Below are 22,364 nucleotides of genomic sequence, written 5' to 3' on the forward strand. Positions count from 1 at the left end.
CCGCCGCCGGGCTCCGCGCCGGCCGTCGCTCGGGCGCGGATGGAGGGACGGGGGGAGTCGAGGCACGGCGGGTCGGGGCCTCGCGGGGCAGCGGGGCGTTAAACGCCTCTGACCGGCGGCGTCTGGCCGGGATGGACCCGGGCGTGGAGAGCATCGTTCGGGAGATCGGGCAGCGCTGCGCCGCCAGCGGGCACCCCCTGCCCCCTGCCCTGGTGGAGCTCATGGTGAGCCGGGGGGAACCGCGGGGGCTCGGTAATATTTCCTGTGGGTGCTCCTTTCATCGCGTTCAAGGACAGGCTGAGAGATGTGGGGTTGTTCAGCCTGGAGAAGAGAAAGCTGGGAGATCTTATAGCGACCATCCAGTACCTGAAGGGGCTGCTGGAAAGCTGGGGAGGGGCTGTTTACAAAGGCTTGTGGTGACAGGATGAGTGGGAATGGCTTTAAGCTGAAAGAGGGTGTTCTGCGGAAACAAACCCTATAACCCGAACTTGAGTTATAAAGCAGGTGTGTTTATTTCCAGCGCTGAAGCGCGAGTTCTCCTCCTAGCTTGCACATCGTATGACTTAAACAGCTACTTATAGTGTAAAGACATGCATAGTCATAAGCACCTACTGCATATTCATAACTTCCCCCCCCCCCCCCATTCGTATTATAATTAGTTCTGGAAGGGTCGCTCCAGTCTTGCGCCTGCGTAGTGCCTCCTGGTGGTCGTGGGACGGGGTCTCGGGGGTGAAGTGAGAAGTCTTCCTGAGGATGAATTTTTTCTCCTTGAACTGTGCGCAGGCGGTCCCTTCTGGTTCTTTTCAAACTACTGAACCAAGCGCAGCCAGCCTTCTGCATTCCCATATTCGCTTATCAGTAAACTACTGCAAGCTGGCTCTCTCTTGTTATCAACTTCCAAGGTCTTGAAGGCCATCTGCGATGAGCAGCGCAAGTGCCAGTGAGCATTCCCAATGCCCCCGTCTGCTTTTGCTCATCAAGGGGAGACTTAGATTAGATATCAGGTAGAAACGTTTACTGTGAGGGTGGTGAGGCACTCGCACAGGTTGCCCAGGGGAGCTGTGGATGCCCCATCCCTGGAGGTGTTCCAGGCCAGGTTGGATGAGGCTTTGAGCAGCGTGGTCTGGTGGGGGGTGTTCCTGCCCATGGCAAGGGGTTGGAACTGGGTGGGTTTTGTGATCCCTTCCAACCCAACCCATTCTATGATTCTGTGATTCAAATTCTGCTATGGGCCGTAGAATATTAAGCCAAATATGCATTGATAGCATAGACGGAAGTTTCAAGCCTGGGTGCCCACAGCTTGACAATCCAGACAGGTTTTAAGGCTTTTGTGAGGCAGGGGTGGAACTTCACACGAAGTGAATAGTTGCCCTGTAGTCACTGCCTAGCAGTGCTTGGACTGATGTGAAGCGAGGACAGAAATCATTCCTTTGGTTGTAAAAGTCAACCGACTTCTGACAGCGGCTCCACAGCAGCATTCCCAAGCTGGAATGGTGGCAGCTGAGGCTTTCAGGGGTAGCTTGAACTTTGAAATAGCTTGGTTTCTGATTGCCTGCACTGAGGAGTTTTAGAGGGACATTCAGAGGTATTCCGTATAGAGTCTTCGAAGTCTGAATAAGTCTTTAATTTCTCTGCAATCCCATCTGTGCAAATCTCAGGCACTGAAAAGGCTGCAGGTCCTGAGTCCTGGGAACTCTTGGAACTCCGACTTGGAATTCTCCCTCAGTTTTCTTGTACAGGCAGATAAACCATTTTGTTATTTCTAAAATGAAAAAGTTTTTCCAAGTTTTAATAATGTTTCTTCCCATTCTCATAAGTGAACACAAGGATATGACTCACAAGTGAATATTTATTACCGCAGCTATGTTTATTCTTTGATGTTTATCTCTTCTCTCTATTGTCATAGATTCTTTTGTTTGTTTCTCTGCTTAGACAGGACCACACAGTACAAATGGATGGAATATTTGAAGGAGTGGGCTTGGATCCCACTTTAACTAAAAATTAAATTGAGTCAGTCTCAGTGTTTTCCTTGGTAGACAGCTCCAAGTATCCTAAAAACTATTATGCACTTTGACATCTCCTCTTAGGAGACGCAGCACTCCTGCAGAACGTAGTCTGGATGCATCTGCAAAGCTCTGTCTGAAGATGGAGCTAGGCTCTTTTCTTTCTTGATGGTATAGGAACATAAGCAGCTCTTGATAAACTTGGACACGAAGGTAAATGTTTCACCGCGGTACTGTTAGGCTGCCATTTTTTTCCCTAAAGGTGACACCGTGGCCTTAAAAAATACACTGGCCTCAAAAGCAGTATTAATCAATTAAGCACGAAAACTTTAGTGAGTAAAAAGCTTATACAAGTGTCTGGCAAGATACCCAGCATGCAACCCAGCATGTTTGCAACCCACACTGGTTGCAAACATGTGTCTATTTCCCTGTATGCTGAAGAACACTGTGAGTTTTTTATCTACATGGTGAACATTTATACTGCTGTGTACAACACCGAGGTGTTTATAAATAACAGTGATGGATTTTTATAAAATTTTACTTAGAAAAATGTTTTCCCAGGATGTTGTTGTGGGAGCTGTGTGTCAGTATTTCCCTGCAAAGTTTTCATTACAAATTGATTGAAACTGAGAACTGAGATTGAAACGGTCAACACATGAAATGAAGTAACTTTATTGCATTATCAAAGACTGAAATGGAAAAAAAGGAATGGTAAAGAAATATTGACTGCATCTTGAGGTTCTTCAGAAAACAAAAGGTCAGTTGCAGAATATATGTTGAAATGTAAATTAATACCTTTCTTTTTGCAATTTCTAGGTGAAAGCTGTTGGTTCAGATCCAAGAAATGACTTTAAAGTGAATCAAATCCTTACAAAACAAGATGTGCAAAATCTTATCCAGGTAATTCTGACGAGCATAAATCATAGAATCAGAGAATAGTTTGGGCTGGAAGGGACCTTAAAGCCCATCCAGTACCAACCCTCTGCGATGGGCAGAGACACATCCCACCAGACCAGTCTGCCCAAGGCCCCATCCAACCTGGCCTTGAACACCTCCAGGGATGGGGAATCCACAGCTTCCCTGGGCAACCTGTGCCAGTGCCTCACCACTCTCATTGTGAGGAAATTCCTCCTTATGTCTAGTCTAAATCTGCCCCTCTCCAGTTTATACCCATTCCCCCTAGTCCTGTCTTTGTAAACGGTCCCTCCCCAGCTTTCCTGTAGCCCCTTCAGGTCCTGGAATGATGTTGAGAGTCAGTATTTCACTCAGACTACAGCATTATTTGCTCCCTGTTCCTGTAACTAAAATGCCATTTTATTTTTACATGCACACTTTCAAAGTGTTAATGCTACTTTATTTTCATGGACCTGTAGCTAAGACTGATCTGCATTTTTCCTCGTGTGAATAAATGCCTCATTCTTCTAAATGCTTTATATATTGAGAATGGTAGCGAGGGGTCTCAGCCGCTCTCCTGCAACCTGTATCGTAGTCACTGTTGGATTAGCTGTTTCCCCAGTGACAAGAAAGAACTCACTTCTCTGTCTCTCTTCTTAGCTCTGTGTTGCCAGGCTGCTTAGCACAACAAACCCAGCCCTGAGCACAATTAAGATGCAAGTCTACTTTAATACGAACTATGCAAACCAAGGTAATTTCAAATATGTTTTCCTAGAAGAGGTTGATGGTGAGTTTAGGATGTAATATCTCTCTTGGGCTAATAATGATTCCTGTTTAATAATTGCTGGCAGTAATGCAAAATAAAAATCCCTGGAGAAATGCACTAAGTAGGAGTATGGTGTTTCACTATGAATATAGTAGGGAAAAAATGTACATTAGATTTGAAAATACAGCCACTTCACCCTGTCTGAGAGATTTACTGAATGCAATACTAAATCACTTAAGAATGATTATGTTTTCAGATGCAGTGGCCAGCTGCCTTCAGCAAGAAAAGCTTGCATTGCAGCTGTGTATCGGAAAGAGAACCAGTGCCCAGATCTTCATGTATCCTAAAGAGAACTTGTTGTTTTACTAGTGTCCGTAATTGAGAGAGATAAGCAGTCTTGAACAAATAGTTACAGTTTTAACTGAGTATGTTTTGGTCTCATAACTTCATATGGTCTGAGAATGGGAGTCTGGAAGAAAAATCGGATTGGGAAAATGTCTTTACTGTAACTGGAACTTCAGATCTCAATGGGACTGCAAGGGCTGGCTGGGAAAGAGAAGACAGAGAGCACGAGTAGACAAAAAATAAACATTGATGTGTGGGGAGGTCATGAAAATGTTTTCTTGCTAGCACACATTAAAGCCAAAATTAGCAACGCTAGGAAGCTGTTCCAAAGTCTTCTGAACTCAATAAACTCAGTAAGTCCAGTAAGATTCTGGGATACTTGGTAGTGTTCAGGTTAGGGTGTGTAACTTCATGGAATTGTGGAATGGGTTGGGTTGGAAGGGGCATTCAGACCAACCCTCCTGCAGTGAGCAGGGACATCTTCAACTACTTCAAGTTGCTCAAAGCCCCCATCCAACCTGACCTTGAATGCTTCTAGGATGGGGCATCTACCACCTCTCTGGGCAACGTGTGCCAGTGTTTCACTACCCTCATTGTAAAAAAATTCTTCCTTACAACTAACCTAAATCTGCTCTCTTTTAGGTTAAACCCATTACCCCTTATCCTGTCGCAACAGGCCCTGCAAAGAAGTTTTTCCCCATCTTTCTTATAAGCTCCCTTTAAGGACTGGAAGGGTGCTCTAATGTCTCTCCAGAGCCTTCTCTTCTCCAGGCTGAACAACCCCAACTCTCTGAGTCGTCCTTCACAGGAGACATGTTCCAACCCTCTAATCATTTTTGTGGCCTTCATCTGGACCTGCTCCAACAGGTCCACGTCTTTCCCATGCTGAGGGCCCCAGGGCTGGACGTGGTTCTCCAGAAGGGGTCTCACCATAACAGAGTAGAGGGGCAGAATCACCTCGCTTGACCTGCTGGCCACACTTCTTTTGATGCAGCCCAGGATATGGTTTGCCTTCTGGGTTGTGATTCTGTGACAGCCAGCTCATGTCCAGCTTGTCATCCTCCAGTCTCCACAAGTTCTTCTTCACAGGGCTACTCACAATCCCTTCATCCTTCAGCCTATATCAGTACTGGAAGTTGCCACGACCTAGGTGCAGGACCTTGCACGTGGCCTTCTTGAACCTCATTAGGTTCACGTGGGCCAAATTCTCAAACTTGTCCAGGTCTCTTTGGATGACATTGTGTCCCTCAGGCATATCAACTGCACCACTCAGCTTGGTGTTGTCTGCAAACTTGCTGGGGGTGCATTCAATCCCACTGTCCATTACTGATGAAGAGATTAAACAGTATTGATCCGCATATGGGCCCCTGAGGAACACCACTTGTCACCAGTCTCCATCTGGACATTGACCACTACCCTCTGGATGCCACCATCCAAAAAATTCCTCATTCACCAAACAGTCCATCTATCAAATCCATCTCTCTTGAATTTAGAGAGAAGGATGTCATGGGGAACTGTGTCAAAGGCCTTACAGAAATCCAGATGGGTGACATCCATAGTTCTTCCCTCGTCCACTGGTGTAGTCACTGTGCCGTAAAAAGCCACTAGGTTAGTCAGGCAGGACTTGCCCCTAGTGAAGCCATGCTGGCTGTCTCAGATCACCTCCCTGTCTTCCATGTGCTTTAGCTTAGCTTCTGGGAGGAACTGTTCCATGATCTTCCCAGGCACAGAGGTGAGGCTGACTGGTCAGTAGTTCAGATGTGTATGAAATGCGTGTGTGAGGTCCTGCTGTGGTCAGAGGAGTCCAAAGAATCGGCCACTGCTGCTTAATTTGGCTTGAACAGTACTATGGACTCTGTTGACTGATGTTAATCATGCTAATTCTGTAAATATTTCATTCCATTGTTGTTAATTATAACGGTACAGTACCTTGAACACCTGTTCCACACATCTGTGCTTCAGAAACCTTAAGTTGATGCTCTGACTGTGGAAATGAATTGAACGTTCTGTATAAGCCACATTCCAATAATTTTGATAGCGCTTTCTAACTGTCCTTCTTTTCTAGCTGAATTTCTCAGTAGGCAGCACCGTGTTCTGGAGGGAAGGCTGGCTTCTCTGCTTGGAGCTATCACAGGGAGTTGTCCTCCTGTGGAAGAAGAAATGGGGGATGTGTATCCAAAGATATTAGCGTATGTGCTGCAGAGCTCTGGCTTGGGATCCCCAAAAGATGTTGTGGTTTTCAGGGAGGTAACAGGTCAGTAAACTCCCAGGTGTGAAACTGGGCTTTTCTTATAGGAAAAGAAAACATCAGCTTCTCTTTGCTGATTTTTAGATGCAGACGTAGTAAACTGTGATGAATGCTTACTCCCCAAACTGTCACTGCTCAGCCTTGACGTCTAAATTTGCCATGGATTTCCTACTTTTTTCAGTAGTTCAGGGAGGGTATTCTTACTTGTTTAGTGATTTTCTTTTCTGTTCCTTCATGCTGAGGGTCTTCTCACTCTTTGTAATGCTTACAGCTGTCCTGCAGAATGTATTCCCCCGGAAAAAGATGATTACTTTCATCTCACTCAGTAAGAAAAACAAAGAGGAACAGCTGAGAAATCTTACCACGATAGTCACAGGAATTCTGTTATACAACAAGGAATGTGGGAAAGGAGGAAGCGGCATTGATGACTGTAAGTAGACAACTGCATCTGAGCTTCGTATTCCTAATTAATTCTTCCTGGCCTTCTTCACTAGAATGGCTCCGATAGCATCCCATCTTTGACTCAGGGTCTGTAAACCTGAAGGAAAAGTACAGATGTGGTGTTGTTTACAGGTTCCCCTGTAGAGTTTTTAGCTAAGAGGGAGCCCTGTGTGGTTGGTATGGAAGGATTATATATATTAGCTTCGTGCACTAATTTACCTCATGATGACTTGTTCTCTGATCCTTTGCCATTAAGTGAATTAAATATGTAATGTTTGCCTTTAAAAGCAGTTAATTAAAATACTGAAAGGAAACTGTCAATCCAACTACAATATTCTGTTGAGTAGGTGTGATAAGAAGTGATAGGAGTTGCTGGTGCATTAGATGGATCTGGTAACTTAGTAACCTCTCCAGACTCTGAAAGTGCTCTCAAAAATATTTTGCATTTTGAATCTTTCTGTTTCTATAGTAAGCAAAAAATGTCAATGGCTGTCCTGGAATTTTTCAAAAGCTGTATTCAGAGTAGGGCAGGACTTTGTTATTCCTCTCATTTTCTCTTTTCATCAAACGTGACATTATTTCTGTTAATTTCACAGTTAATAATCAAATAAGTGACTGGTAAGTGTAAATGTTTTTGTGAACATGCATGTAGTATTTTAGCTCAGTGTGGAGACTTCTTTGTAAGAAAGGTCTGCAGCACAATTTTAGGGGAAAACCTGTTATTTTAAAAGACAAAGTTTCTAGAATAAAGGCACATACCTCTCTTGATAAGAAAATTTTGCTTTATTGGAAAGCAAAGCACTTGCTTAGCTAGACAATATTTTAAGTAAGTCAGTTTAAGTAGGGAAAAAAGTATATACCTATGACATGAGAGAAAGGAGTAAGCAACTTTTTAGATTTTGGTGATACTTTTATTTTTTTCTCACAAGGCATTTTGATTTTCTGTTTTTATTAAATATGCTTTCCCACAGATATCACCTTTCCATGTGATGGCTGGCTCTGTTTTAGGTTTGCTGGGCTCAGGTTGCAGCATGAGAAAACATTTAGCTATTGCGGGTATACAAAAGGCATGATTTACAACATGTTGTGCTCTTTGTCACTATAGTATCTCTGGGTTTTGTAATTGATTAAAATATGTTTGTTAAACTTGTTACATTTGTTAGCTTACTATAATATGGACTGCTTTGCACTGATCTGTTTGCGTATCCCTTTTGAATAGATGGAGAAACACAGCATGAATGCTCTTTGGTCAGGAGATAAAATGGATGTCTCTATGCCTATGGCCAGTAGTTAGACTGCTAAAGCCTTAATTTAAGTGTTAGCAGCAGTTTTGCTGGGGTAGGGCTCTGCTTTGGCTTTTTACCCTGCTTCCAAACAAGTAAATCAGCCTAGTGCTAAGCTCTCTCCACCTGTGGTTACACTGCTTGTAATATCTGTGTAAATTTGCTTCCCATTCTAGCTTTGTTAAACGTAGCCTTTCTGTACTCACGGGGTTTTGAGTAGCCATGTCTGGAGCCTAAATACTGCACTGCTGCTTGCCGGTGTTGCTAGCATTAAACATTCAACACACTCAACAAAGGGCTGCATTGTGCACTTGAAGAAAGTGGCTGGGCTTCCTTATTCTATTTTCTTGCATAGATGCCTTCTTAAATAACAAAACATATCAAAATATTCAATGTAATGCTTGTCCACTGATGATAATGAAATTTTAAAGAAAAATATATTATTTGTAGTATATTTTATATTAGCTAAAATATGTTTTATTGACCCGTGCCACTTGGGGGAATTGCATGGTTTTTAAGTATTAGTGCTGGATTTTAAGAAGTGCAAAGGCATATTTTTTTAGTGTAACCTCTATCTTATGTTTTTAATAATAAAAATCTTTGAATGATTCTTAGAGCACTGTTAGATCTCATAGTGCCCGGGTAATGGGAGGCCTGTTTCTGTTATCTGTATTTTAAAAATGAGAAAACTAAGAACTGAAAATTGTGCAGATTGCCTAAAGTCTCTCAGGAAACTTATGTCAGTAGTAGCACCTGAACTGTATCTACTATCAATACCACTGGACTGTGGTATTTCCACACCTTTAGTTCATAGAATAGTTTGGATTGGAAGGGACCTTAAAGCCCATCCAGTTCCAACCCCCCTGCCACGGGCAGGGACACCTCCCACTAGATCAGGCTGCCCAAGGCCCCATCCAACCTGGCCTGGAACACCTCCAGGGATGGGGCAGCCACAGCTTCCCTGGGCAACCCATTCCAGTGCTTCACCACTCTCATAGTGAAGAAATTCCTCCTTATGTCTAGCCTAAATCTGCTCCTCTCCAGTTTATACCCATTGCCCCTTATCCTATTACTACAAGCCTTTGTAAAAAGTCCTTCCCCAGCTTTCTCGTAGCCCCTTTCAGGTACTGGTCTATAAGCTCTCCTCGGAGCCTTTTCTTCTCCGTATCCTTACTGAGGATTCCAGAACTGGACACAATACTCCAGGTGAATTCTGACTCTTTGGAAATGCTTGACCGGGAAGATACAGTGGTTGAATCCATTACACAAATATTAGGAAATGCAGGAATGTACAGACAGATTTAGAAATATAAATCTTATTAGCCGACTACTTTGCTCAAGTACTGCACTTTATTTGCTATCAATTTAAATAATTCTTTTTATATGTATCTCGTATTCATTCTATAAAAATAGTGCGGGCCATTCTGAATGAAGCTGTTCTGTCAGCTACGCGGACTGCCGATGAACGTCTTAGTACTTGCCATGTGCTAGCCCACCAGTACACGGCTCTGCTGGAATCCATGCAGGAAGACCCGCTCAGACACATGCAGCTTAGTTCTTTCAAATTAAAAGAAGCACTATTCAATGTGAGACAACATGAGGCCTTCCTTTGCATCCTTCTGGTGAGATGCCGTCAGGTTATATCCCGTGGGGTCCTTTTGCAGATGGAATGTATTTAAGTTACCTTCCTGTACAGGACAGCAGTAGAAGAAAAATGGTTCAGAAATAAATGAAATAGAATTTATCTCTGTATATGAGAACCTACATCATCTGTACTGAACTTGGTACCTAACTTGCTGGGTTTGGCTACTGTCAGGTAAAAGACAAAATGGGTTAGTTGTTTGCTGCAGTGTGAATGTGCTTCCATTTATTTTCTGGATTTTTCCTTCTTTGGTTTACTTTCACTAACAAAAGACGTAAAAAGTAGGACTCTTTTCTCATTTGCATACTGATATTCACGATCCCCCAGAAGGCATGAGAGAAAAAAATCTCCTTGTTCAGTCCATAAACCCTCTCAGTTTTAGTCTGCAGACATACCCAGCACGGCTGGAGTGGATAGCAGTCTTCGAAGAATACGATTTAAATTCTTGAAACTTGTTTTGTTTATGAAGACCTTTCCATTTGTCTTTCGAGAAAATGCAGGTGTTTTTTTAGTCTTTCCTGTATATTGCAAAGCTTGGAAAAATATTTCTCAATTATTTTTTTCACTAATCTTAATCATAAAAATGCAGAGATTTTCTACAAAAATTACCAGTATGTGTTTGAGAGAAGCACCTGATTTTATACCTGAGCACTTAAGGAAAAGTGTCTCTTATGGAAAGTTAGGGTGCATTTTGTTCCTTAAAACAGCTATCTGAAAACAGTTGAAGGAAGAGATTAAGTGAATACTTACTGCTTGATTTTTTTACTGTCGTACTCCTTACCTGAAGTAAGTTCTCTTTGCAGTCTGATACTACTACAAGTGCTCAAGAAGTTGAAAAGATGAATGTGCAGTTTGCAGCAGCAATGGAGAAGTTGAAAAAAATAATGCCAAATAAGATTTCTGAAGATAGAACAGAAGTTTTTGTAAGTATTTTGAATGGGAAAACAATTTCTTCTTAATTATAGAAAATTACAGAATTATTTGCCTGTGTATTTTTGCGTAGTTTGTGTTAAGAGAAAGACTACATTATTTTCTTTCTATTATAACAGCATCTGTGATTTCTGAAGGGACAACTAAACTAAAAGACTTAAGGTAAAAGAAAAGCAAGGTGCAAAAAGGGAGAGATGGAATTCAGTGGCATTTTTACTTCAAGTATCTTGAGTAATTTTCAGTATTTGTACATTTACATTGATATTTTCCTGGTTTGTGTAAACATTCTCAGTTCCTTGCAGAAATAGAAAGAACATAATGACAGGTAACAGCACATCAGAGTGTGATTCTTTTAAAGTTCCTTCAGACAGCAATTCCTATAATTACAGTATGACTCCTTAATATAATTTTTCTAAAGATGGGAGTTTCAGCTTGTTTGCCCCTCCCAATAGCTTCTGAAGCTGTTCGCCACTTTCAGTCAAATTTGTTAGTCTGGAGAGCTCAAAGTATGTTATTTTCTGCAAGTTTTGTGGAAAAAACCAAGCAATTAGAGAAAGATAATTAGGGTGCTCCTGAAATCAAGTCTGAAATGGGAATGCTGCAGTTCCCCAATGGTTTGTGTGCTGTCAGGCCAGTGAATGTCTCTGCACAGCCAGTGTTGTGTACCGTTTCACCCTTCACTGGGAGCTACAGGACATGGGAAGGAGGTGTGGTAGGAAAAGGCAGTGATGTGCACTGCAGGTATTGTGAAGGAGGGTGCTTGATGACACTGTGAAACCTGACATTATTATCGTGGCATGGTGTAAAGGAAATGAGGGAGAGATGTATAAAAAAAAAAACAGCTTCATTTAATTTGCTTTTAATGGAAAGACTCATTATTTTATCTGGTATGTCTATAATTTTAATTCCTTGTAGTTTGCTGCTGAACTAGCATGCAGCTCATGCGTATGTTAGGTTATATCTCATCCTTCTAAACAAATAATTAGAAAGCAAAATAAACTCTCATGTGGAGGAGGGAGGAAGGAAGATCATGCTCCCACCACCTACTCAGGAATATTTTTTATGCTTCCTGTAAGGGCATCTGAGCTGGAAACTCATGGGAACGGCAGTCTGACAGAGGTGCATCTCACATGTGAGCTGACACTTCAGTTTATGTGTGCTTCGGATTTTATAAGCCAGATGTTCTCATTTGGAGAATATTTTCTGCTCTCTTCCAGCTGCTCAAAGCAGTTTTTTTCCTTTGCGGGATTTAACTGACTGATGCATGTTACCGTCCTCCCTAGCAGTTGTCTGCTGTTGCTTCCTTCCTAGATTTTCTTTTCTCTTCAGGTTCGTCAGTTGTTTTTTAATCTCTGCTGAAGACAAAACACAACGTCTTTTGATTTCAGGGCTTTTGCAGGTAGAGATTTCCCTATTACAGCACTGTTTAAGTAGGTCTTGTTTTCATTTAGGTACTGAGAAGCTGGATCCCACAGGAATGTAGAGAAGCAGGACCTTCTGCCATTTAAAAACTGTAGGATAAGGCCTACGTATGTCATAAACGTTTGTTTTGGGAACCATAGTAGATTTCATAGAATCTTAGAATCGTTTGAGTTGGAACAGACCTTAAAGATCATCCACAGCTTCCCTGGGCAACCTGTTCCAGTGCCTCACCACCGTCATACTGAAGAAGTTCCTCCTAATGGCTAGTCTAAATCTGTCCCTGTCCAATATAAATCCATTCCCCCTCATCTTATCACTCCAGGCCCTTGTAAAAAGTCCCTCCCCAGCTTCCTTGTAGCTCCTTCAGGTATTGGAAGGTCTCCTTGGAGCCTTCTCTTCCCCCAGCTGAACAACCCCATTCTTTGTTTATTCTAGTAGGAAGTAGTTTGATCTTGCTCACTTTCCTTTAGTTTTTGTAACCATAGCATTTCCACAGCATTACTGATGCAGATGAATTCCAGAGCCGGTTCTGTTGGCTGTTCTTGTATTGATGTTGTTAACATGGGTAAAATACAGTGGTGTTAGCGTACATTTCAGGTTTGTTGAATCTCTTCCCATAAATGCTATGTATGTTCAGATGTAACAGGGTACATTTTATGTCACTGTTGTTGAAATCGGTGTTTATTAAAGCTCATGTTCTTCTTGTGTATGTGTGTACACCTGTGTGCCGGCAGCACTGCTGGGAATGGCAGCTTCCAGTTTTGTCCTCGATCCCACAGCACTCTGTAGAGGCTTGCACACCATGAATTGGGGACACGTGATGGTCTGGGGGCTGTGGTGGCGAGTCATTGTGGGATCAGGGCAGAGAAAATAACAAAACCTGATAGTTTGTACATACAGGTGTACATACAAACATACTTAATTTGGCAGTTGAACAGGTGCATTTCTTCTGGTGCCTCTTATTTATTTTCAGTTATAAAACTGCGCTGTCAGTGAAGCGCTCAACTCCAAGCATGGTCTCAGAGTGACATATTTGGGGAAGGCTTTGGAGTAAAATGTAGAAAAGTACCATTCTGGCCTGTGGACGTCCATGCTGACCATACATACTTCAGGCATACGTGATGGGAGCTCGTTTTATAAATCCCAGGTGTTCTCCTGGAATTCTCAGGTGCTGAAGGCCTTGGAGATCAGCCCTGCATTGTTCACAGTAGAGACTGTTGTGCACAGCACTTGAATTACATTGCAGAGATAAACCAATTCTGGTTTTCAGATAGTTTTCTTTATTTTCTAGCCTCTCTTTGTTGTGCTTTCTAACCTCTGGAGCGGCTTTAAGGATAAGATACTACTGATAAAGTTCCTCACAAATATGATTAACAGTCTGCAACAGTTCTCGGAAATCCAGTCACAGCTTTTTCCTAAGGAAGTGCTGTCGTCTCTTCTGGAAGGAGTGACTGTGAAAAGTGATGAGGAAAGGATAAGAGAAACCATGGGTACTGATAATGATATCTCTTTTGGGTTTTTTTGTTTTCCAAGATTTTGTGCTTTGAATTTTATTTACGGAAGGTGTTATACATTGATTGCTTAATAATCAAAATTTACACAGTAAATTAAAATGAGTCTTGTAGATTGTGTGTTTATTTTTCATACAGTGTAGTTTGTGCTTTTATTTTTGTATATATAATTAAAATATAGATGCTATGTACAAACATACCTTATAAAAATAGCAGAATTATCAGAGAAGAATATTTCTCTTTTTTTTTTTCCCTACATTTCTTAAATTTGCTTATGTCTTTTTATACCTTCCAGAGCTTCTAAAATGGAGGGGGGAATAAAAAAGCTAATTTAATAATGCTTTGGTTAACAGAAATATTTGTTTGCAAGATGGTATCCCTAGTAACCAAGTTGTACTCCAGGGGGGTTGTAATGCATGAGTGGGTGAAAACAAAATAGAAGAATGAGGTATTACCTTCCTGTTGTCATCCCCCGTTTCCAAAGAAAACTAATGCTACTAAAGAAGGCTCCTGCAGGACTCATTTTTCAGCTGGATCTCTCCTAAGGCAGGGCTAACGTTTGGCTTTTGGGATCTTGGCACTGCAGGTTATCCTGTGCAAACCACAGTAATCCGGTAATTCTCTAACATTGTTATATTTTAAATGTGTGATGTTTTGTTACTGAAATCCCTCCTGTGTTAAACCTTTTCTTAGGAACCAGAGTGAATGTTTCTGATTTCAAGGACCAAGAATGGCTTTTTCCAGAGACTACAGAGAATTTTGATCAGTTATTAATTGAGTACCGTGGTTTCTGTGCGCATGCGATTGGTGTGAAAGGCCTCCTCCTCCCAGGTATGCTTGTAGTTAGGTCTTTTCCCTACTTTGTCTATACACAAGTACTAGTGAAAATGTAAAGACATGTTCTGAATGCATCCACTGATGTGAAAGCTGGAGTGCTGTATTTTCATGGTTTTATTTTTACCCCAGATAACTTATTTCCCCGTTATATTTATTTTTTTTCCAGTCTTCGAGGGTCATTTGTCGTGAAAACAAACCTTCTTTCAGCTACCCCACCAGCTGATGCTTTCTGTCTCCCTGTCCTTTATAGAACCTATCCATATAGAATTTTTTTAAACCTACAGGAGGTTGGGAGGAAAATGCTATCATTTCATGGCAGTATTAAGAAATAGATACTTAAACAGCAATGTAGATTACTTACACGTAAGTAGTATTGCATATGAGAACAGCTGTCCTGGGTTGGACCCAAAGTCTCTGTAGCCCTGTATCCAATTTCTGGATGTGGTCAGTCATGAAGACTTGAAGATTATGAGAAATCAAGTAGGAATGATCCTTCTTTAATTATATCCTTCCCTGTTTGAGCAGTCAGTGGTTATGGGATTTACTCAGATAAATATTGTGCCTGTACGCTTCTGTTGAATAATCCATGCTAGACGTTTTTCATTTATCTAATTGCTTTTTGAATCCATTTAGACTTTGCCGTCGGATATTCTTATTGTCGAGAGTACTACAATTCTAATTATATATACTATAAAAGGTACCTCTTTTTGAGATGGTTTTAAGCTCTGGCTTGATAATTTCGTCTGAAACCTGATAGTCTTTCTATTAGGAAAATTAGCAAATAGTAATTTTATATTGCACACACACACAACTCATGGTTTTATAACCCTGTATCATATTATTTCTCTTTGGTTGCTTCCTTTTAATGCTGAAGAGGCCTCTTTAACCCCTCCTTCTGTGAAAGGTATCCCAAGCCTCTGATCATTCCCAACTCCCTTCATCTTACTTTGTTGTGTTGGAACAAAACATAATATTACAGATGTAGCATATAGGTTGTTAGAATGTTTTTTTCCCCTCCCCCTCTCTTTGCATCCTACAAATTCCTTACATTATTTTTGCTATTGTGATTGCCACTGAGTAGTGCCATTTAATGTTTTCAGGGCACTGTCTGTGATGATTCTAGGTCTTTCCTGGGCAGGGACAGCTGAAGCAGAGCCTGACATTATCATGGAGCTTAATTTGTGTTTTCCTGTATGAGTTATTTTTCCTTTATTGACATTTCATTTTCTCCATTAATTTATAGTCCAGCTCCTCAGCTGCTTCAGCTGCTTCTTCAGTTAATTTCAGTGTTATGCCCTTTGCTATAAATGGACTCCTGATCTGCAATGAAATATTTGCTAGCGATTGTAGGGGAAACCTTTGTAGGTATGGGCTATTTTTTTATGCCTTTGAGATAGGTGTTTTATCTTGTTTTTCTGACAGATGTGCAATAAAGCATGCCTGATGTGAACTGGTCAAAAGCAGCTGTACTGACCTAACAAAATAGACTTTCTGTAATTAAAAAGCTTAGTTCCAGGAATTTATTCTGATTTTAGAAAAAAAGGAAGTGAAACTGACTTAAGGGTAACACAGAATCTTGATTACAAATGTCTTTTGTATTGGTTATCATACTGTTCACTATTACATTTTGTGGGATTTGTTTGGGGGTTTATTTTCAGGAAATCCTGCTATTGGAATTTTGAAGCACAAGGAGAGATGTTACGTTTTCAGTTCCAAAGAAGCTGCATACATTTTTGCTCAAGATCCAGATAAGTTCATTCAACTGAATGTAGAAAAAGCAAAAGAACATGTAGAGTTGATGCAGCTGCTAGAGCTTCAGCATCATTTGGTACACCTTGCTCCATTTGCACTGGTATGTATTGCCCATGTCTCTTGCTGAGTTGGGTCACTGGTTGGGCTGTCCTTTCTAGAACATAAAGAGGAGAGATGATACCCATCTTTAGAAAAGAAGGACAGTCATCTGCTTATCATGCAGAATGTCTGAAGGTCTATCTTTTCCAGGTCTTCAGAGTGCTTATGAGAAATATTTTTCCCTTAATGTTTTTCTCGCCTTACATCTTCATAGGCGAATTATGTAGAGGATTGTGGCAGCAATAAAAGCTGTTTGTCCTTAGCCTAGGAAGATCCTATATCTGATGGGTTTTTTTCCCTCATTTTTGCGAAAATAGATTAAAAGGGCAGTAAATAAGTGCAATAGAAGATAAGCCATATGACATATTAACTGGAGCTTTAGCTCATCAGCTCATCAGTATGTGCTGGATGAGTGCATAGTGATATCTGGGGACAGGAATTACAAAATATATTACAAAATGAAAGGGAACTCACTAATAATGAGTAAGGTAGTGCTACCATGTGAAATCCAAAGACTCGATTTGGATTTGTAGGCATTCTCTATGATACATGGTGAATTTTAGGTCCCTAGTGATGGAAAGAAGGTAGTCTTGAAGTGGCCCTTGGTGAGAGAGAGACATTATATCCTGTCTCTGGAAGAGATGTAACCACGTCTGTCCATTATGATTTGTGATTTGTAGTCTATTCATAAAGATAAACTGATGTGTCTCCATCATAAAATACCGGTGCTTGTGGTGGGATCCGTTTTTACCAAAATCCAGCAATTAAGCACTCTCTCAGGATGCAGGAGTCTGAAATTCAGCTGTGGCCTCTGCCTAAAGGGTTTTCTGTCAGAAATTTAATCCATTAAATACTTAATGGTTTCTTCTTTTTAGCGAGGACAAGGGAAGCAAAAATATTGTTGAATGTAAAAATCATTATCCACTTGTGGTTTGCAGATTTCTGTTTGCGTTTAAAAGTAGCTTATCTGTACACTGTTTTTCTTAGATGTCTGTATTCTTATTAATGACTTGCTTGGTTTTGTTTTTTTTCCATCCAGGCCACAAATGCAGACAAATGTTTGATGAAACTCACCACAGGATGTGATAGCACAACTCAGACTGATACTCATATCTTGCCTCCAACTATTGTAAAATCATATGAATGGAATGAATGGACAATGAGAAAAAGAGCTATACAATTGGTTTGTATTGTTATTGCCAGATCTTCATTATTGGATAACAAAGTTCAGGATAAATTATTGTAAACTCTGATTCCTTACAACATAAATATATCCGTATTCAAAGATGCACACTTCTAAATATTTTTCCAGGTATTTTTTCTTCGTATTTCTAGACTTCCTTATTCTCCTGCTTTTTCCATATTTTTCTCCAGTTTTTTTGAGCAGCACCTCCCCTGCCATGTCCATTCATTCCAAATTTTTATTTGCCTTCTTTAAGTAATAAGAATTTGTTGTTCAGCATTGAATTTTAAAGTTATTTTTCTACACTCAACCCTGCAGAAACTTTCTCTGAGCTATCGTACTGTCCTTGAAAGGTAACAAAGTCTGAGGCCTTTTTCTTTTTCGTAATGAAATACCTTTAATTTTATCCAGATTCTTTGTGTTTGCTTATGCCAATTTGCTTTTTAGAAAAAAGCAAACCAAAAAAAACCCCAATTTTCCCTCCTTCATGTAGGTCTGGAGAGGTAAGAAACAGAACAAGTAGGTTTTCTGTTGTTTGTGTTAGCAGAGGAAATGTTTGTTTTACTATCATCATGATTTTCTGATGGAAATCACAGAAGGTTGGCCACATACATAAAAGTTTCTAAACTAACAGATTATATTTTAAAAGCTTCTTGCTCTGGTTTGCCGGCACACCCAGGTGTCAAGGTACAGCACCTGGTTTTCACAAAATGAACTTGTCCATACCAGGAATGCTGCAGTTACCAATATCAACTGGACACAGAATACTGCAGGGTTGATTCTATTTTTTCTCTATGAACAGACGCTCAGTGGAGGCCTGTGGTCTCCTGTCCAGCTTGTTTCCTTTCTGTTGTTCTTTTTGCCATGAAATCTCCAACATTATGAAGGGAAGCCAAAATTTTGGACTGAGAAACCTTGCCAGCGTTAACTGGCTTATAAAAGATTCTAAGTAATAGTTGTTACTATTGAGGCCAATTGGGTTTCTACTTCTGTAATGGACAGAAATGCATAAATAAATGTAAGATGTGGTCAGTGGTTTATCTTAGCACAAATAAAGGTGGATGTTTTCCAGGAGCTGAGCATGAGACCATTCACAAACAAATTTGTAGCTCATTAGTTTGAAACATTTAGAGGTAGTACTTAAAGTACTAAGGATGATTTAGCCTTAACTGTCCATATGGGAGGCTGGAGCACCTCCCATATGAGTACAGGCTGAGAGAGCTGGGGTTGTTCAGCCTGGAGAAGATAAGGCTCAGAGGAGACCTTATGTCAACCTTCGAGTACCTGAAGGGGCTACAAGAAGCTGGGGAGGGACTGTTTACAAAGGCTTGTAGTGATAGGATGAGGGGCAATGGGTATAAACTGGAGAGGGGCAGATTTAGACTAGACGTAAGGAGGAATTTCCTCACGATGAGAGTGGTGAGGTACTGGCACAGGTTGCCCAGGAAAGTTGTGGCTGCCCCATCGCTGGTTCAAGGCCAGGTTGGATGGGGCCTTGGGCAGCCTGATCTGGTGGGAGGTGTCCCTGCCCATGGCAGGAGAGTTGGAACTGGATGATCTTTAAGGTTCCTTCCAACTCACACCAGTCTATGGTTCTTTGTGGGAGATGAGTGATGCTGAGTTGAGAGAAAAAATCCCACATGCATGTGAAAGCGTTTAGTCTACAGTGACTATGCTGAATTTGTATGGAGGAAATAATAGCATTTAAAATCAAAGTACTAAAATAACAGAAATAGTTTACCAATGCATCCATGAATCCAATACTTTTGAGGGGAGCATTGGGCATGTTTGTGGATTTCATTAGCGGATGAGCTCAGATGCCTTGGGGTTTTTTTTCCTGTGGCTCATACAGAAAAGTTGTAGTGGTATGAAGTGTTAAAATATGACTTTGTTAGAACACCTGTTTGATGTTAGAAGTAAAAATTTCATTTCACATTTGTTTCTCTGTTCAAACATCGTTCCTTGCCATAACACTCGTCCAGTTGTCAAGAGGGATAACCTTAGGAGACACAGCACCTCGTGCCTACACTGGCTTTAATTGTCAGCAAAATTCTGGGAAAAATTAAAAAAAAAGACTAAAATATTTTCTTTCTTTCCATGCCATCTCTTCTGTAAATTCCTTAGTGTTCTTTTCTGTGTTTTCCACGATGACACTGTGCATAAGATTCCACTGTAGATTAAGATATCAAAATGTGTCTACGTAGAGGTCCTCCAACTGCTATTCCGCTTGAGAGAGCTCTACCTAGTGGAGTCAGGAGAGTATTTTGTCTCACCCTGACACAAACACCAAATCTGCCCGACTTCATAGTTCTCCAGCTTCCACTGACTCCAGGCTCCACTGAATGGACTGGACTCCAGGAACTGTCCCAGCATGTAGGGATCTGGATCCCACCACAGGAGACTGGATTTTGTGTATTTCGATGACAAAATTATGTCATATGATTTATGGTGTTGTACATCATTGCTAAAAGAAGGCTCAGTGGAACAAGGAACAGTTTGTTGTTTCTTGTGCTGACTTTCTAAAATTAACACTTTGTGAGATGTGGTTTTGTTGTTGTATCTACAGCAGTTTCTGAGATTAAACAGAGCTTTAATCATAAATTATCTTTTTGCCCCTTGCCAAGCGGTTAATAAGCAATGTATTGAAAGAAGGCATTTCTTCCCTTTTATCTGGTACTTTGTGACACCAGCACCTAAACCTCATCACATCCTGTAGTTTGGTTATCCACTCCATTTGGGATCCTCAAGCTTGTTTTAGGTTTCAGATGCCCAAAGAGATCTGCCTGCCGTCCCATTCAGCGTGCTTTCAGACTGATGGAAATTAACCTAAAGCACTGGAAAGGCTTAACAGGAAAACATTTTACTCTAACAAAACAAAGACACCAGTGTTTAACAAAATTTGAAGCACAGCGACCGAAGGAAAACATGAAAGCAGTAATAAGCTGACTTAAAATTTTGTGGGTTACATACAGTGCAGTTCACACATCCTGTTAGTTCAGGAGTTACCAAATCACAGTAGCAACCAAGTACTGACAGCAGGGTGAGGCGGGCCCTGTTCCAGATCTGTGAACCAATAAACATAAAATAGACAAACATACTTAAGTCTAGGCTAGTTATAAAGTGTTCAAACAAAATTTTGCTAATGTGATTCTTTTTGTGCTTTTAGGCCAATTTGCGCCGCAAATCAACTCATGGCATGCAGACTGATCTCAGCCATATGAGAAGACAGAACTCCACCCAAGTGTACTTGCCAAAAGATATTGGCACCCAGACTAAGCGTGACAACTCGAGCAATGTACCCAGACCACAGATATTCCTGAAAGGTCTCCGAGGAGGACCATCTCCTACTACTCATATGGTCAAAGTACACTTAACAAGAGCGATAGATGAAACCTAAGTGAAAATGAGAAACCTAAACATAGATATTGAATGAATATAAAAACATGCCTGCATATATCCAAATTTAAATACAAAAGATTTTACTGTGTCTGCTTATTCCAGGAGCCATCAATTTATTTCATTTACCTTTTGCGTTGGGGCTGCTGACTGGCATTCAGTGGTAGAAACGATACGCCTGAAACACTCAGATTTTTAAGAGTAATTTAGAATCAAGATATTCCCAAAGACTTTAACTTAAATTAGCATTTAAATGTTTCCTCTGTGTTCTGGGATTTTCTTGAGCTTTTATTACAATGATTGCTTGCTGAAACACTGTCCTTAAAAGCCATGTCTTTGGGATGTGAGAAGGATAGTGTGAGACATGTAGCTTTTATGAGATTCAGGGCCAGTGTTGCAGCTGCTATGGGGGTATAATTCCCATTGCTCTGAAACAAAACTGATGCCAAAAGACCACCTGAATGTCACCGAATCATTAAGAAGGTCAAACTAGCAAAATGCGATCAGTCTAGGTCCTTGGGCCTGTCCATCTGTGCTCTTGTTATCCCAGGCGTCTCCACAGGGCAACAAGCATTATGAGCGCAGGCCAAGGCAGGGGCTGAGAGGAGGGAATCTAGCTTGGGTGGCTCTGACAGCCTTTTAGGTGTCTAGTAATTTCTGTACTCACTGGCTAGGCAGTGTGCTGGTGAGCTTCACAATAGGAAGTTGACTTACGGGCATGTTTTTGAAAGCTCTGTTTCACTTGTGTTTGAAAAACTAAAGCACAACAGGGAGAGGTTTTTAGCTGTATTTCATTGTGACACTGAAATATGTGCCAGGTCTGACAGAAGCAAGTGCAGCTCCTACTTCTGTTTGTGAAAACCTGAATCATTTGAGTTTTAAGATGAAACATCATCTTAAACGATCAGTGGAGTACTTTAAAACAGAGATACTTTTCAAAGCAAAAAAGAACTCCATGTAACTATCTGCAGAATGTCCAGGTGTGCAACTGTGATTGCATGGGGAGTGTGCTGGGGTTCCCAAGTCTCTTTCTCTGGTCAGCTGCACTGTGGAGCATCCTGGTTTCCTGGGTCGCTGTTATGCAAACTTGCGATACTAAAGCTTGAAGATGCAAGCTGCTGGGTGATTTTTCTGTGGCATTGTTTTGCGGAATCAAACCCTATAACCCAAAATGAGTTATGAAACAGGTACACATCAGCACTGTGCAGGACAGCATTCTCTTTTTATTTTGCTGTATCCAAGGCTTCGGTTTTTCAAGTTATGGGACAAATCCACAAGGCATTACAAAGAACAGGACTAGGAGAGGAGCCCACAAAAAGTAGTTTCCAGTAGTTGATTTTCTCTTATGTAAAAAATAATCAGTAGCAGCCAGAGGTGCTGCTGCTCTGTGTAAATGATGAGCTGGCACCGATTTTTAGCTTTATTAATAAAAATGTGAACACTCTTATCAGCTACAACTTCTTCATTCAGAGAAAGCACCCTGCTGCTGCTTAATGAAATAGTTTTTGTTGCTGTCATCTCCATGTATTTTTATCATAATTTGCTTTGAACCTTTTATGTTAAAGTTCTTACTGTGAACCAACAAAGTGGTATTTTTTCTTTCTCTGATTCT

At 40.9% G+C, this 22,364-nt stretch overlaps 1 protein-coding gene across 5 annotated transcripts; it reads left to right on the forward strand.

Moving 5' to 3' along the window:
* CFAP206 (cilia and flagella associated protein 206) lies at positions 1 to 22,149 on the forward strand. Of its 5 annotated transcripts, none has more exons than XR_008449389.1 (13): positions 1 to 224; positions 2,820 to 2,903; positions 3,558 to 3,648; positions 6,074 to 6,262; positions 6,528 to 6,686; positions 7,669 to 7,764; positions 9,394 to 9,602; positions 10,426 to 10,545; positions 13,266 to 13,464; positions 14,179 to 14,316; positions 15,981 to 16,174; positions 17,213 to 17,485; positions 20,523 to 20,656. XR_008449389.1 is itself a non-coding variant. In XM_054063895.1 (13 exons), the coding sequence occupies exons 1-13, from the start codon at positions 132 to 134 to the stop codon at positions 20,751 to 20,753; spliced, it is 1,947 nt and encodes a 648-aa protein (XP_053919870.1). In that variant the 5' UTR covers positions 1 to 131; the 3' UTR covers positions 20,754 to 22,149. The 5 variants fall into 5 exon arrangements, 4 of the variants coding, with proteins under 4 accessions (XP_053919870.1, XP_009563133.2, XP_053919871.1 ...); XM_054063895.1 differs by having other exon boundaries at positions 17,213 to 17,356; positions 20,523 to 22,149; XM_009564838.2 differs by lacking the exon at positions 7,669 to 7,764 and having other exon boundaries at positions 17,213 to 17,356; positions 20,523 to 22,147.
* Positions 22,150 to 22,364: the final 215 nt, after the last annotated feature.

This window comes from Cuculus canorus, chromosome 3 (assembly GCF_017976375.1).
Source record: "Cuculus canorus isolate bCucCan1 chromosome 3, bCucCan1.pri, whole genome shotgun sequence".
In the NCBI taxonomy this organism is placed as follows: Eukaryota; Metazoa; Chordata; class Aves; order Cuculiformes; family Cuculidae; genus Cuculus; species Cuculus canorus.